The sequence below is a fragment of the Chroicocephalus ridibundus genome, chromosome 6 (genome assembly GCF_963924245.1).
Source record: "Chroicocephalus ridibundus chromosome 6, bChrRid1.1, whole genome shotgun sequence".
Taxonomy (NCBI): Eukaryota; Metazoa; Chordata; class Aves; order Charadriiformes; family Laridae; genus Chroicocephalus; species Chroicocephalus ridibundus.
Genome location: NC_086289.1, coordinates 50,704,920 through 50,721,500, shown reverse-complemented (window position 1 = coordinate 50,721,500; position 16,581 = coordinate 50,704,920). Strand labels below are relative to the sequence as shown.

General features: G+C 41.7%; 1 protein-coding gene across 1 annotated transcript in view; it reads right to left on the bottom strand.

Moving 5' to 3' along the window:
• Nucleotides 1-6,499: 6,499 nt before the first annotated feature.
• The window catches only part of LOC134517476 (collagen alpha-4(IV) chain-like), a 74,482-nt gene continuing 64,400 nt past the window's right edge, over nt 6,500-16,581 (bottom strand). The window contains exons 41-48 of the mRNA XM_063339014.1: nt 15,824-15,979; nt 15,051-15,149; nt 14,745-14,753; nt 13,733-13,864; nt 11,502-11,618; nt 10,661-10,849; nt 8,577-8,863; nt 6,500-7,952 (exon numbers count right to left, since the gene is read on the bottom strand). Of these exons, the coding sequence (XP_063195084.1) occupies nt 7,689-7,952; nt 8,577-8,863; nt 10,661-10,849; nt 11,502-11,618; nt 13,733-13,864; nt 14,745-14,753; nt 15,051-15,149; nt 15,824-15,979 (1,253 nt within the window). The 3' untranslated portion in view covers nt 6,500-7,688. The remainder of the gene's footprint in view (nt 7,953-8,576; nt 8,864-10,660; nt 10,850-11,501; nt 11,619-13,732; nt 13,865-14,744; nt 14,754-15,050; nt 15,150-15,823; nt 15,980-16,581) is intronic.

Here is a 16,581-nt window from a genome sequence, read left to right as displayed (position 1 = left end):
CAGGCGATAAAGCAAAGGAGCTGTGAGCGTTGTTAGTCCAAGGTGGCCAAACGAAGGCGAAATGACTTGCCTTTTCTCCTGTGTAATAATTACATGATCAGAAATGCCCGCAGGACAAAAGTGACTTTTTGTTATCCACTGCCCTCTTTAATTATGATACCCATCTATGCTAAGCGTATGTACTCTGAGCCTTGAAACCGCCTGCTTGTATCTCGACCGGGGAGCTCGGTAGGTGTGTGCCGTTACAATGCCTGAAGACGGCACAGCAAATTGGGGTGACGCTTGAACACACGGCTTGAAGAACAGTTCAGGTGCAGCCACCTTTTCCGTTGTCGGGACGTGTTGGGAACGGGCGTTGCAGTTCGTTTTCTCGTCTGATTCTGCAGCTGGTGAACTGGAACATCTTTTCTTGAGCACTGAGTGACTGAGTGTGAATCCAAAAAGATTGGACCCAGCAAAATCCAGCAAAAGAGCTGCCTCACAGATGCTCGTGTCCATGTGCTGTGCCTGCTCGAAGGAGCCTGCAGACATGACGGGCCCAATCATTTCATGGTTTTATTATAAGATACTAATTGTTTCCTATTTCTTACCAGACTTCAGAGGGCAAGGAAATATTAACAGTTCTCGGTGTTCAGTTGTAGAACTGTTTCCAAAGGGCTGTCATGCCTTCTGAAGGGTCTAAATCTGGTTAATAAATACTGATATCTATTTACTTGTTCAGGAGCTGTGAAAATGGGAAAAAGAGGTTGCCATACAAAATTAATATGATTTTTTGTTTATATGATGTGTGCTCGGAACAGTAAAGCAATTGGGTTACTAAAGGAGAAGATTGAGGATACATGTGATAGCAGTCTGCTGCTGCATGAGAACAGTGATAAATTCATCTCTCTTTGTCCATTGACAAGAAGAGATTGGGCTAATTTGCAGCATAACGAATGTAAGCAAAGGATTTCTAACCATGTAGATCATGAACTTTTCCTTACCCATCTAACAAGGAACGGCTCCTAAATCTGTACAATGTTAATGACTAAGGAATGTCCTGTTTGCTGACTTTTTAAAATCATATTTTAAACTAAGTATATATGTACTCAGTTGCGCATCTGAGAAGGCTATTGTGTATTCTTTTGCCCAATTAACAGGTGGATCATAGTGTTGGTAAAGAGAAAGACTCAGCCGTAATGTTAACACTGTAGCTCAGCTGGTCTTCATCAGATTTCTTTTCATTCACATTAGTATAAAATATAATTCAGCAACTTCTGAGAAAAGCTTTAAAATATCTGGTGTGCAAGGGTCAAACCTCCCGTTTTCATTTTCTCCAACATTTTGAAAAAAAAATAGAGCTTAGGTCAGAGTGGCCCTTCTTTTGGAAAGCTTTGCTGTTCAAAACAGCACTTAAGTACGTGCTTCTGTAAACACATGGGGTTTCCCTGGGGGGGGCCAGGGCCGTGACGGGTACGGGGACACTGCGGGTGTCTGTTGGAGGAATCAAGGTAATTGTTCTGCTGCTGTTTAGAGCTGAGGCTTCCAGTTGTATTAAAAATACATCATTCCTTCCTGTTCCACTGCTACGTGCGTCTACAGACCTGAAATCCGGAATGAGCAGTTAGCTTATACAAATGTATTTTCAGTTGGGTTCTGTAGGTGAACTGAGTAGGACAGAGGGTAAGTGACCCTTTGGGGGATGTATTTCATTGGGCAGGTGCTGTAGCGATAGAAGGTTTAGGCAGGATGCTTCAAATCTCCGTTTCTGCACATCATCATCATCATCATCATCGGGAGGCACACGTTGGGTGTGCACAGACACAACCTGTCTGTGTATGGCCAAAAGTCCTGTAACGCTGGTACCATTTAGTGCCTGGATTTCACTTTTTGCGTGCATCTTAAATATTTAAGCACAACAAAATTAAAATATTTGGAAACAACAATTTGCTTTAGAGTTTTGTAAATACGGTATGCAGAATCTAACAAACTACAGTTGCAACCGCCTCCGAGTGGCCATTTCTAATACAGTTTTCTTCAATTCCCATCAGAATTTGTTTTCTGCCTCTGAAACAGTTTAATCTCCACTTTAATGAAAACACCTCTGTCTCCATTATGCTAAATTGGGTAAGAAGGAGCATCTGTCTGCAACAGGAGTGGTATTTGCAATCAGTGTGTGGAAGACTCAATTCTGAAGACGACCTCGCTTTTCTGCGTAGTGAGCCTTTGTTTTACCAAAGCGGAACATGATGTCGGTCTGGGGCTCGAGTGCTTCATTCCAAATCTTCCTATAAACTGCTGGGGGTAACACACAGTGGTCGTTCTCCGCTTGGCAGCTGGCTCTCCTTAGGAGAGTTCATTAGCGTGGTCCTTACTATGTGCGTTTCTTTAGAAACCGGTTAGAATTTTCTCTCCTGCGTTTCGCACTTCTGCTTCACTGAATCTGTGGAAGACATTAAAATACGTGGAATTTCAAATGCCGTGAAGATCAAGCCTGTCATCTTTGGAGGAGTGGGTGAGCACTGTGTGGTCAAGCATGGGGGGAGATTTGCGATGAGGTGGTGGTAGATGCTGAAGGTGCTCCACATGGAGGAACCATGTTTGTTTAATGCATTCATGCTAGAACAATAAATGTGGAATTGTTTTTTACTTTACACTTACAAAATATCACCTCCAATTGGACTTCCAGTACCTTCTGGAACATCTGGATGAAATGACTAGACGAGGGGAAAGCTGTTGAGTGTGAATATGGAGCAGGATCTGTTTGAATGCTGATGGTGATCTTTTCCTCCACCTGGCCGGTTTGCCAGCTGGGTAAGGTGGGTGGAATTTCCACAGCTGCTTTTGTTGTTTGGTTGGTTTAAAATGCAGATTTCTGAAATCGGATCCAGTCATGACACATATCCCCACTTTGATGAAGCAGTTGCTTCACCTGCTGGAAAGTTTTTGCCACAGTCATTGTCAGAAATTGCTCGAGTGCGGGCAGCTCAGCTCTGCCCTTGCCTGCCGGCTCCTCTCCACGGCTGGCTTCGGAGCCATCCTTTTTCTTGCAAACACCCGTTCCCCATTACAAATCTTCCTCATGGTTTTGAATGGCTGTTTTTTTTTTTTTTCTTGCCCAGACAGTTCTAATGCACGTAAAGCGTTAGAACAGAAGTCCTCGTATCTGCAGCCTTTTTCTATGTACGGTGTCCGGAATTAAATGACAAGTTACTTCAGGATTGTTTGCGAGACCTGAAAAGGCCAGGCTTCAGTCTGGGATGTCAGTGTAAAGTGACGTTATTTACAGCGGTCTCCATGTGGAACACTAGAAAGAAAGTTCCCCAGATGGATATGGTTTGTGAAGTTAAATTCCCTGAGTTGGGTCGGTTCAGCCCACAACAGCACTTGCTAAGTGATGTCTCTGTCTATAGCTCAACCCACGAGTTTTCTTACTCCTTTTCCTCCTGTTTTCTCTCCTGTCCCCTCTCCCGCGTGGGGCGAGGGAAGCAGCTGGGGAGGTGCTCGCTGCCGGCCAGGGCCACCTCACCACAGGGCTCCAAGAGCTCCCAGGCGCGTGATGCTGCTGGTGTGACGGCGGGTGACAAGCAGGGGCCTTGGAGCAGCAGCTCTGGCCCGCGGCAGGCGCGCGTCTCTCGCAGGAAGCTGCAAGTTTGGGTCTGCTCGCAGGCGCCCAGCTAAACCTCTCTGTCTGGGGTTTAAGCATCTTGTCTCTTAATCTCATTCTGATTCCTGTTTCTGGCATGTGAATTGTGGACTTCAGAAATTCTGTTGTACACAAACGAATTTAAAGTACACTTCAGAAATACCATTTTCTCAAAACAGCACTATTGTGATAAAATGAGCGATAGCCATTTTTGCTATCTGGTTCTTGCTAGACAGTTTTGCTTCAGTCTCCTGTTTGACATCCTCTGTATACACCAAAAGATGAAATTCAGCTCAAAAGACATTTTCAGTATTAGGCCTGTGCACCTCTTTCCTTTTCTTATGAAAAACAGCAAATGAAGCAAAAATGACCACATTTCTTAACAGTGGATCAGGGTTCAGTGCTTGGGCACCATTTTTCTTCCATTTTCCCAGAAATCCTGATGGGGAGAGAGAAGAACCTGACAACTGCCCTGAGGATTTGCTTGGAGTTAGAGCCAGGCACCTTCCCTGCTTCCCAGGCGTTCCGGTGCCACGGACTGCGAGGCTGATGGGTGAGCAAGTCCCCTCGCTGTAAATCAGGGGGTCCAAATTAAATTCCAGGGCGGTTTACCCCAAATGGCTCTAATTCCAGTGACCTCCGGGGGTAGCCAGCATAATCTCGTGTGTCACTGTTAGTGTCCTGCCTGCTGATTAGGGTAAAATTCAGTTCTTTACCGGGCCTACGCAAGACCCAAAGCTGTTGCATGCAATCGTAAGGGTAACGGGGACTATAAGGACTAGCACAAGGCCACTGCCTTTAGCGGCGTTTTAACTTTTGTGAACACTTGCAACTATGCCTTTTCAACATAATTTCATAATTAGGTCCCCTATGAATAATTTACCAATTATTTTCTGCTGGTAGTCACTGGATACACAACTGCAGAATTAAAGCATATGCTGCTTTATGCCTTGGTCTGTCTTACTCGCTTTAGAATATTAAGTAATTTATCTGCAATTTCATTTTGAATTAGTACAATATTTCTGACAAATGCCTTACAGAGTCAGCGAAGCATGAAACAGGAATTTACGCACCCAGCAGACAGTCACGGAATCACGGAATCTTCAGAGTTGGAAGGGACTCTAGAGATCATCTAGTCCAACTCCCCTGCTAGAGCAGGATTGCCTAGAGCACATCCCTCAGGGCTGCATCCAGGTGGGTCTTGAAAATCTCCAGAGAAGGGGACTCCACAACCTCCCTGGGCAGCCTGTTCCAGTGCTCTGTCACCCTCACCGCAAAGAAGGTTTTCCGTGTATTTGAACGGAACTTCCTATGTTCCAGCTTGTGCCCATTGCCCCTCGTCCTGTCACTGGGAACCATTGAAAAGAGCCTGGCTCCGTCCTCCTTTAACCCACCCTTTAGATACTTGTAAACATTAATCAGGTCCCCCCTCAACCTTCTCTTCTCCAGTGGCAGCTTAAAAATACATCTCTTATAGAACACAGTCAAATGTAACTGGCACAGGTGCAAAATCTTTGCATCAAAATAATAGGAAAAACAGGACTGTTTTGCATGACGTTTTTAAATCAACCAAGAGCAAGATGGTAAAGTGCCATGAAACGCCTCATTTAGTTTATCAGGTATTTTTTTGTTAATTCTCGCAGATGGTTTTATGATTTTACTGTGTACTTGTTCAAGTTAGATGAGCACAGATTCAGTTCCAAAATCCCATTTTATTCCATGTTATTTATCTTTGTCTTATTATGACAAAGCTTGCAATAACATCGTGTATAGGGATTTCTTTATTAGTTACCCAAGTGCAGTTAGTACCAAGAGCTCCGCTGTGAATACTTGCAGCAGGGTGACTGCCCTTCTCCAGAGCGTGTCTAACCTGGAAAGGGGCTGCCGCTGAGCACCGAGGAGCTGGGGAGTACTGCTGGGAAAAGCTCCTGAGACCTTAATGTTGAATTACCTAAATCCGCCGTGGGAATGGGAGCATCACCTGAGGAAGTGGGGTATTTGTCTGCTACTTTGAACATAAGCTGAAGCTACTAGCCCGTTGTGGTTTTACTGGTGGCCTTTTTGGAAATAAGAGTTTCCGCACCTCAAAGAATAGGTGACTGAGGCACGGTCCTCCCCTTCACGTGCCGCTTTCTTCTTACAGGACTAAGCTCTGAAGCCACTCACCACCTTGGAGAGTCACGATGTTGGTTTTTACTTCAAACTGGAAAGCGTGTGGGATGCTGTCTCACCTGCGTCTGGGATGCTGTCTGAAGCAGGAGGGGATTACGTTCTTTCCTACAGTCCAACGGCCGGGATTAGTGCCTCCTCCAACGCCCGTGTGGCTCACCAGATGTGAGGCGTGCAGCTGGGATCACTGAAGAGTGAACCGAGCTGTGCCCTGTCCCAGTGGGCCACGAGGACCAAAGGGGAATGTTCCCTGAGACAGCTGGGGACTGGGACATGCCGCAAGGGGGCTCGTGACCCCTTCCCAGGTGAAAGAGCAGGAGGGTCAGTTGACCACCATGCAGGCAGAGCAGATCAGCAAGCTTTGGCTGGTTTTGTCAGAAGGAAGTTGCACAGACTGATGTATTTACACTTGAATGGACTTACCCTCCCACTATTTTATTTTCCTCTGGCTGAGACTGGAATGTTTGCCTTTCCTGCTCTTTGAGTTTGTGTATCCAACTCTTAAATTGGCTGATCAGGCTGCTATACTCGTGATGGCTTCAGAGGGAGTTCTCTTTGAATTAGGACTCTTGGATGTGGATCTCGGTTTCCTTGAAAATCTTTTTGCTGGGGGCACTTCTCTTAGTGAACGCAAATTGAAATTAGAAGCGGTGGGAAAAATACTTTATTCCATTCTAGTAAAATGTAGTTTATTTAAGTGGTAAAAGGAGCATTTGTGACCCTCCTGCACATGATGAATTCTCCATTTGCAATCTGTGGTTTCAGTAGTTTCACCATAATTCAAATATGCATTTAAATAGTTCTGGTTTTATCGCCGAACGAAGGAGGTATAGATGTGTTTAACTTCTTGAAAAGGTGATTAGTGCTTTAGCTTATAAACATTTTAACAGTCAACACTTTAAATATAAAAAGCATCTCTAGAGCTATGATTCCATAAGGATCTTGAAGGTGACGGTTCTTTTTTGTTTTTTGATGGTTTACAAAAAAAGAAGCAAAAAATGAACATTTATTAGCTTCGAGTTTAGGCAATTGTCCTAACACTACTTATATTCATCACTCAGATAAGTTCACCCATTTTATCACCATGCTACTATTTCTTTTCAGTTAATATTAGAAACTGCTTTGTTTCTTCAGCTACTTGGAGTTTAATAATTTAATTTAACTGCTCTTAGAAATTAATTGTGAATATAAATACAGCTTTTTAAGGATTCGTTATCTCAGCTAATTTTATTTTCTTACATAATCTGCTGTTAAATGGATTTGTAGCTTTTTCTTGCTTATGAAAGCCCAATTAACAGTTCTTTGGCAGTTTGGTTCAGTGCTGCAATGGTAAAAGACTTTGATTTTTGTTGTTTTTATTATGGGGTTTTTTAACAATTACATTTTCCCCTTCCCTCAGAAACAGCACGTGCAGGTTTTTTTTAGCTTGGGGAATTCAGCTATAGGGCTTTAAGACATTTGTATGTTCTCACATCTGTATCTGTAAGGATAAATATTTATAATACGCCATATAAACGCTCATACTCTTTCTGTTGTCAGTGTCATTTCTAAGAGAAAATCCATTGTCTTGCACAACATGTATGGTTTCCGTGGTATTCCCGACTTGATTCAACCCTCCAAGCTGACCTTGTTACCTGTATGTTATTGCAGCGGACTCCAGCGTGACCAAGTTTCATTTCTTTTGAATTAAGTCGTTTGCTACCTGTAGCTGTGTGTACATGGCTGGGGGAGGCTTAACAGGTCCTTCATCTTTCAGTCTTACATATCCATATAAAGAAAAAGAACAGTGCTGCACGCTTTCAAATGTATTCCAAAATTAAGTACTGTTTAAACCTTTGGTGTGTCGTTCATCCTTATGCAAGTCTCACTCTAGCTGTTCATTTTGTTTCGCTTCTTAGCCATGTCTCAGACATACCTGGCATCTACTGATTTTTTTCCTCTGCTCTTGTCCTTCTTTAAGAGTTCCTGACAGAGGGGCTGATGCAAACTGCAATTCAGGCATCACTGTTGTTAGCCAGAAACTGTATTCATTAGCAAAAAACTGACATGTTCCCCGCTGACCCTGGCATTCAATGAATGGTGCTGATCTGAAGTCTTCTAGGCAACTTCCAGGTGACATTAGAGACTGTCCACCACCCTGATCACCAGATCCAGTGTGCTGGAAAGAACAATGAAAGAACTTGATAGCTGTGCATGAAAAATAGGTAAATTATATTAATCTGTCTTTTTCTGACTTTATTTGCTTTTAACTGCATTATTTTTGGTGATCTTAAACTGGAGTAAACTCCCTTTGCTGGAGAAAATCTTAATTTGCTCTGTAATGAGTTAATCTCAAAAGTCTAGAGCCAGCTCACTTAATTTTCTGGTATTTATCAAACTGAAAGAAAGAGTAATCCAGGTGGATTCTAAATGATAGCTGTTATCTACACTAGTGCAAATGTAACTAGAGGACAGTATTAAAAAGACCTGGATCTCTAATTCTGAACAGTGTCTTTGTATATGAAAATCCCATTTTTTATTAAAGACAAGCAAGCAAAATCTTTGTAATTTTAAGAAATGTGTAGCTTAAGGCTGTGACTTTAGTGTATATATAGCTACAGCCAGGCTCTGCACTTTGGAACCAACACTTGTCTTGTTTCTTTTTGTGACTTTTCCTTTTCAATGTTTAATATCTAATGACATTAGATACTTTACTTCTCAGAGCTAAATATCTTTGAACCTTTAGCACACAGAAGCTGTATGAAAGAAACTTATATATATGATTGCGTGCCCAGAGTCTTACCATCAAAAAAGAATATCCTATCCAAAGACTTCTCCAGTTCACTGGGCAGGGGGGAATTGACTGATCTTGGCTGTGAACTGCCACCGCTTGGGCTGGGGCCTCACACACAGCACATCTGCTTATATATGGCTGTATTTCTTCTTCAGAGAGTGGTGTCATCGGTAGAGGAGCGGCACTCGACAACCAGTAAGACTTATCATTTCGACTGGCATAGTAACAAACTTGGTTGATGTTACAGTAAGCAAAGGGCATGGTGTTAAACACGGGAAGACAAGATCCTGCCAGACCTGAAAATAAGAATAAATGACGAAAATTACTCCACCTCTTTCTAGGTAAACTGAAAATAGTATTCTGGCCAATGTCGCTGCAATGCTATGTATCTTAACAGGAGTTAGGTAATTCACGGATTTTAAACCTCCCAGGCTCTTTACCAAAATAGCTAGTTATATTGAAAACAGAAACTTTTTTTAACCATAAGTATCTTCCTTTGGCCAATAATCTTTGTGTCACAACCCAGTATTTAAACATGATGTAGTTTGTCACTATGGGAAACAGTTATGATAACAAATTTCTTAGCTGTGCCAACAGTGAAAAATAAATTAGGCAAGAGGTGGCAGCTGGTTTAAAAGGAGATTAGCTATTTACAAACTCATTAGGAGCCGTGAGAAACCAAATGCCAGAGCTGATAAATAGAAAATTTTCGTAAAGTATGACAAGCCGTTGCTACCAGTGCATTAAGCTGAAATCTCAGCAGCTGTTCTGCTGCCTACCAGAAAGGTTTCAGACTCTCAAAGTGAAATAAAAGGATTGAGGGATTTTGCAGAGCCAGTCCTGCAAAATTCTCATCAGGCAGACATCAGTGGGAATTAAGAAGGGACTAGTGCATACTTCAGCATACTTCAGAGGTGAAATTCTTCTCCCAGAAGTGAGTTTCATGATGACCTATTTATTTAACAATAACAATCACTGCACATGTGTTCTGCCTTGAACTTTGCGCATGACGTATTATTTCTGTAATGACCCCAAACCCTAATGCCTTCTTTAAAGAAGACATGTGACATTCCTATACAGAAGCCAGTTTTGTTTTTCACTGATACTGTTCTATTCCACTAATAACAAAGGATCTGGAACAGCCTGAGTAAGGAAAATGCCTGCAAAACGAACACACTGGTCACAGGGAACAAGGACTTCATTTTCTTTAAATCTTATTTTCAATGCTGTTATAAGGCATTCTGTTACCAACTGGCTCTCCTGGGGAATGCCAAATAGTGAAAACATTTCAAAACAACACTGCAGTACTAAAAATATATCTTTTTATTACTCTTTTAAGCACTTTTTTTTTTTGTCAAGCTTATTAGGTCCTTGATCTTTCCTCCTGGGAGACTTATCTGCCTCTCATATAATAAGACAACAAAAATTTAGGAAATTTCTTCTATGCAAATTGCAGCCAATCAGTTTCTCAGGCTGCAAGTCAGCCGGCTTATTTAAACAGCTCATTTCAGTCAGAGTTGTAGAACGCTTAGAAGAAATTATCTAAGACACCAAAAGGAGACACGCTTTGGGAGAAATGTCTTTTCAAAAAAACATTAGCGTCTGGCTCTCAAAAGCACACAATTCTGCTGTACATGTGATGCACAATTTTATTTATAAAGCTTATTTATACAATCCAACTTAGCCAGCTCTTTTCCCGAGCTGCCTTCACAGTAAAAAGGAGCAGATCCTCCAGGGAGTTAGTTCAGAGTGGCCAAATGAGATTCCTGATCTAGGAAAACCTCTCCAGTCATTTCAAAGGCAGCCCAAAATGACTAGCCAGGATGAGTGAAATAAACCACTCATCTCTCCAACTTCTATTCAAAATTACTTAAAGGTAGAAATACTTTTTTCATTCAGAAACCCATTTTAAATGGGGCATATAATAGGGCAGCATAACCAAGCTCATTATGATCAGTGTAAATTAGTTTTGAGTCTGTAGAAAATAAGTAATCGATGACTCTATAGTGTGCTCCATTCGACTTGTCTTTCATTGTATAGATCGCACCATGTTAGACCTTAACTAGAGAGCAATTATGTACTACAGTACATACCAAGATCCTGATTATGAGCTTTCTCTTGTCCTTCCAGGTACAGCAGACTATAGCCAGTCCATAATTTTGGCATCCCCTGTGGACAGAGTGGTTCTCTGTCTGACTGACTGTGAAGGACAAGCAAGAATCCACTCGCAGATCTAATATGGGGGCCTGGTGGTCCTGGGATACCAGTCTGGCCAGGTGGACCTTATACACAGGAGAAAAGGTAAAAGAAATATACAGGTTGTCGTGGGCAATAGAGACACCAGTAGATTCTTGTTACCCTCCTTCTGAGAGAGAAATGAACTAGGTTGCCACTGAATGCTTGACAGTTGGCTTCTCTATTGTGCCTCTGCCCTGTGCTGGATGGATTGAGAAATGAATGGAGGTGGGCAACGACTTCCCAGACTAACTCACTAGGATGACTTGTCTGGACTGAATTTGAATCCCTGCAGTAACTGTCGATGCCCTTTCCTCACACATGTATTAAAACATTAATTTATTAAACAGCAGTCACAGTTAAAATACAATTTTAATTACTCACAGACAGTCGCACCATTAGCCCTGACTGAGAAATGCGTACCTATTGATATATGGGTTTTAAGCATCTGTGGTTAATTGCCTTTCTGGTTAATAATGGATGCCGAGATAAATTTTCATTCAAATAGGTCTTTTTATGTGTTATGAAATCGGTCACAAATGTCACTGGCAGGGCTTGAACAGTGAGGGGGAAAGAAGTGTCATGCTATCTCAAGCCAGAGGTGGGGGTATCCATGTGTGAATTGGGGGAGTAGAGAAAAAAGTTAGTCTATACATCATCTCACACATCTCTCCCCCAAAAGCCATGTTCTGTTCTTACCTTGCGGCCCAGCATATCCTTGCTCTCCTACATGCCCTTGGTCACCTGGTGGCCCAGGTGCCCCAGGTAAGCCATCTTGACCCGGCAGGCCGCATGACCCTTCTTCTCCTTTTGCTCCTAGATAAATACAAAGCATGCACTTTCCCTTCATATGGCTGCATTTAAAGGCTAGACATTGTGCAAACATATATATATACATATCAAGAAATGCCGCTTCAGGACAGAGAAGTGCAGAACTGCGTTCTGCTGGGAATTATGTTTACAACTTATTCTCCTTGTGGCCAGAGTGGTAGCTCAGAGGCATGACTTTAGTAACAGCAACTGCTGATAAGGTTTTAATGTCCTCTCTACAGAACTCGCGTGATTTGCAGCTGAAATCAAACTACTAACAAATATTATCATGACAAGCCTCTTGCAGAACTGCCATCAGTATCTACACGGTGTAATGAGTTATAACTCATGCTATGGCAGGCCTTCATCTTTTAGGACCCAATTCACCAAAGTCTTTAAACCTGCAGTGAACTTCCTGTGAAGTAATGCATGTATTGGAGTACTCGCAGAACAGGGAGGGACTGTAGAATTGGACTACATCCAGTGGGGAAGGGTAAAGATATTTTAGGCTCCTGACGGCCTGACCTTTTTATATTTCTCATATGTATGGGCATTTTTATACATTAGCAGATAATGAGGTGTGGCCATGACAGTAAAAGTTACGGCTCGTATACAGGGCACAGATAGTGATGCTCCTGCTCACTGGCTGCTTTAAACATGATCTACGTTGAGCGAAGTTACACTTGTCAGGTATTATTGCACTCAGCAGTGTTTTTCCTCTTTTGGTAAAAAAACAGTTTTCAGATGAGTATGTTTCTCTAGCACCACAGTTGTTTCTCATTAATGGTGTGTGTTTCATTCCTTGCAAATTTTGCTACTTAACGTGCAGACTGAGTAATTCAGGGTTGTCCCACAACATTCAAAATTTCCTCATGCCACTTTTTACTAGATTCATTAAGAAAATCTAAACCAGTCAAAACAATTTACTTTAACAACTTAACAGCTTTTCAATGTTGGTTGCATGGTTATTTTGCCAAAGCTCAAGTACACTGAAGTTTTACTAATATGTATTGCTTTTGCCAGTAAAACCTCCAGTTTGCCTTCCAAGCCAGGAGAAAATTGGAATTCTGCTATCTTAATGAAAGGGAAAGCATTACTGTTTCTTTCATAAAACCAGTGTGAGTATGTATTATCATATCATCTGGTTTTACAGAAACTTTTTAAATGCTGTATATAATGGAAACACAGCAATTCAACCCCAGAAACACCTTACAGTTGGCAAATCAATTAACATATGTAAAACTAAATAGTTCACTGAAAATTACCTTGTGTTCACTTTCATGAGGGGAATGAGTACTGCAGTGTATCTCCTGGGAGAAAATCAGAGATTTTCTCGCTGGAGACATTGGATGTCTAGTGCAGCCACCACAACAAACTTCGGTTTCCCAAGTAGGAAATACCTAAAACCACACGAGGGATTCCACTATCTGAACTGAAGACACCACATTTAGACACAACCTAAACTGAAGCCACTACACAGAATTGCTACGCCATATTTATATGAAGATGGCCACTCTGTTGGAATCTTCAGTACAGCACCACCCGTGTTTTATCTATCAGAAGAATATTTCAGTCTTTCATAATTTCTTTTTAAGATCTCTTTGGCCATTTTTTTTGGTGGTAACTTTTGCATGTTCGAACAGATAAAAAGTGCTATTGTAGCCACCTCTCTGACTTCAGTGTCCTTTTGGGACTTTGGGTAGCAGAGCTTTGTGGTTCAATATTGCTAAATTTTAAAGCATGTATATTTTTAAGATCCTCTAAATATAACCTGTCTAAACCATAGGAGTGGTTTGAGGGATTGGTTTTTCATTTATTGGTAAAAAAGAAAAAATACCATTTGAAGAATTCTTTTCTCAACAGTGCATGATGCTTTTGCCCTCCCTGGCCTAGGAAAAGGGAATGCAGCGCAGGCAAGCTCAGTAGTCTGGTTCAGCTATATTGATCTACCACCTCAACATTAACCAGCCCACTACATGTTTCTGGAGACTGCTAATAAGTATTTAAGGGGAAGAGACGGAGTAAAACATACAGAGAAGTAACACTCACATTTTGACCCTTTTCAATTTGTTGTCTAAATGGCTAAAATAGCCATCCAAGCTTTCAAAACACGAGCTTACCTTGGGGTCCAGGGTGGCCCATTGGCCCTGGTAATCCTACAGAGCCATCGTGTCCTCTTTGCCCTGCGTCCCCAGGAGGCCCTGGGATGGAAGGGCATGAATCATCTATTTTTCCTGGTTCACCAGGGTCACCTGGAATGTATAATAGGAAAGTAAATTAGACAGAAGATTGGTTAATAGTTCTCATGTGAAAAATCAACACACCTGTTGGCTGGTTTTGGTATTCAAGCGTATAAGTATTTTAAAAATCTTGAATTATTGAATCTCATTGCTTTTAATTTTGCTCTTAGTCCTTTAGCACAGCATTTAACAGCATGGCAAGCATGTGTTAGCAAGTATATGCTAGCTGATATATTTCAAATATTTGGTGTACAGATTCTGTCCTAACGTGCCCTAAACTGATTTGAGTTAAAGCCTAAAGCCTATCCAACTTCAGCACAAACACCTTGGCATGTGTGAAGATTTATGGTACTGTGCCTATTCTGTGGCTGCAAAACCATCAATAAGCAGGACAAAGAAGCTAACCCACAATATCCATTTAAAATAATTATAAGAATAAAAAATAAAGAATGGCCTCATTTTATGTACTGAAAGTTACTGTGAGCTCTTGGCTATCTACATATTGGAGCAAAATCAGAATCGGATCAATTTAGTCAGATTAAGAGTTCAGTGTTTGTAGTAATCCAGGGTTAGGATTCAAGCTTTCACTAAGTTTTTGGTTAGAAAGCATCTTGATTGACAACCAAAAACCAAAGAGATAATTTGAAACAAAAGTATTTTACAAGTCTAACTGACATCATAGGATGAGACTTGTCAATGTAGCATTATCATGATACTGCTCTGCTTGGGAGTGATAGCTATTTATGTGAAAAATCTATTAGAACTATGTTGTTGTAGCACTATCTACTACTTCTAGCAGCCAAGCCAAGAATATCTTCTAACAAAAGTGGAATGTATCTATACAGAAGGAACACCACATGAAAAGAACAATAATCAATAGTCATGAACTCACCTATGAAACCTGAAGGATGTGAAAAACGGAAAGCAGATTGCGGCCATTGTGGTGGAAGTGGAAACAAGTTTCAGGCATGTAAATTAAAGAATGGAATGAGAACCCAAGTCACTTACGTGAGGTGACATTAGAAACAAACACATAGTTCATAAATTTTTACACAACTCAAATGAGAAATCAATTAAGTCGGGTTTTTTCTGATATTGTTTACATTGTATGTATGCAAGTAGACATTGGTAAGATTATATATGAATAGAAAGATCATGGTCACAATTGAGTGACAATGAACAACGGGTTCGTATGTACCTGGGGGACCTTTGGGTCCAGGTTTTCCTTGAGAACCCTGGTCTCCTGGTTGTCCTATAGCACCAGGTGGACCCTGCGGGCCATGGACTCCCATAGGACCTGGAAGGAAAACAGTTGTGCAGTTACATGTGGTTGTGTTCTGAGAAGCTGAATACATAAATAAGATGAAGTCTTGGCTGCTTGAGTAACAAAAAATGCTTGTGACAGCTCAACTCTGTTCTCTCCCAGAAAGAATGCACATTTTCCTCTTCTCTCCCTGGTCTTGAACTGAATTAAAATTTATGACTTTTCTTTTTGTAGAGATTGGAAGGGATTGGTGTAGATAGGACTTCTGTACAGTGTGTGGAAGAAGCAGAGTATCTAGATTCCTGTTTTCAAACTAAAGAATCTGTTGAAAGCCCAAAGCTATTGGTATGGGGCAGATATGAGACACTATTAGTTCAAATGCATCTGCATCTTCCATAGTTTCTCAAGATCCCTGCAGAGAGGTCAAGGTTTGCTTTATCTGGCAGACTCAAAAGTTTTACTGCCTCATTTTCAGGTTGGTAGGGGAGTCTTCCAACATGTTGGAATCAGTACATGTGAATCTCTCTGTACTATGACTTTCTACCCCAGCCCTGTCTTATCTGTAGCTAACAGGGCAGAGCTATGAAACGCCCAGCCTACCCCTTCTGTCTGGCTCAGTCTCCAATGGCAATCCCCTGTGCACAAGACTCAGTTGCAGGGGGCTGGGCATAAGTGCATGTGGTAGTTAAAAATATCTCACATCATACCCTTCAGGCCTCTTCTTCCTTGGTTCCCTGGAAGACCTCTGGCTCCTTGTTGCCCTCGCTGCCCAGGATTACCTGGTGCCCCTCGAATACCAATATCGCCTGGATCTCCTCGCACAAAGACAGTCTCGCCAGGAGGACCAGGATTCCCAGGATGACCTATAGTAAAAGAACTTTATTTTTAATATATGCACAAAGTGTAAACATCTAAAAATAGCCATGTTCCATTGCTTTTGAGTTTTTTCTCTGGGACACAGGACAACCCTTGCATGTCTTTGGAAACATTAGCATTAGCCTTTGTCCAAGGCATTGTAAGGAAGACAATAATAGGAATAGCTCCCAAAACTATGTAGATTTGTGCAAGCAAAAGGCAGCAAGTTAATGTTACATGCGTTGAGACACTGTTTCTCTATATTTATTATAGTGTTGCTTACGCTTGTGATCTCCGTCCCCTATTTCCCAATAGGAAGTAAGTCTTTGTACTGGGTAAGGAAGGGTTCAGATAAGACTTAATGTAGGGGGTCAGAACAACTTGAAAGAGATGCATTTGAGGACCAGCATCCATAGGAATTGACTGGATCCCTTGGCAACCCCTGCTTGAAACAGAAGTGAGGTCTATGGAAATGCTTACAAAAGAGTTGCCAGCTTTAGCTTTCCCAGGGCTGGATTTAGATTGAAAAGCTTTTTGTGGGTTTACCAACAACGGCAGGCCTCTGGGCAATGCGTTTTATCCTTCTTGCTAGGAAGAGAGGCCAGTAATC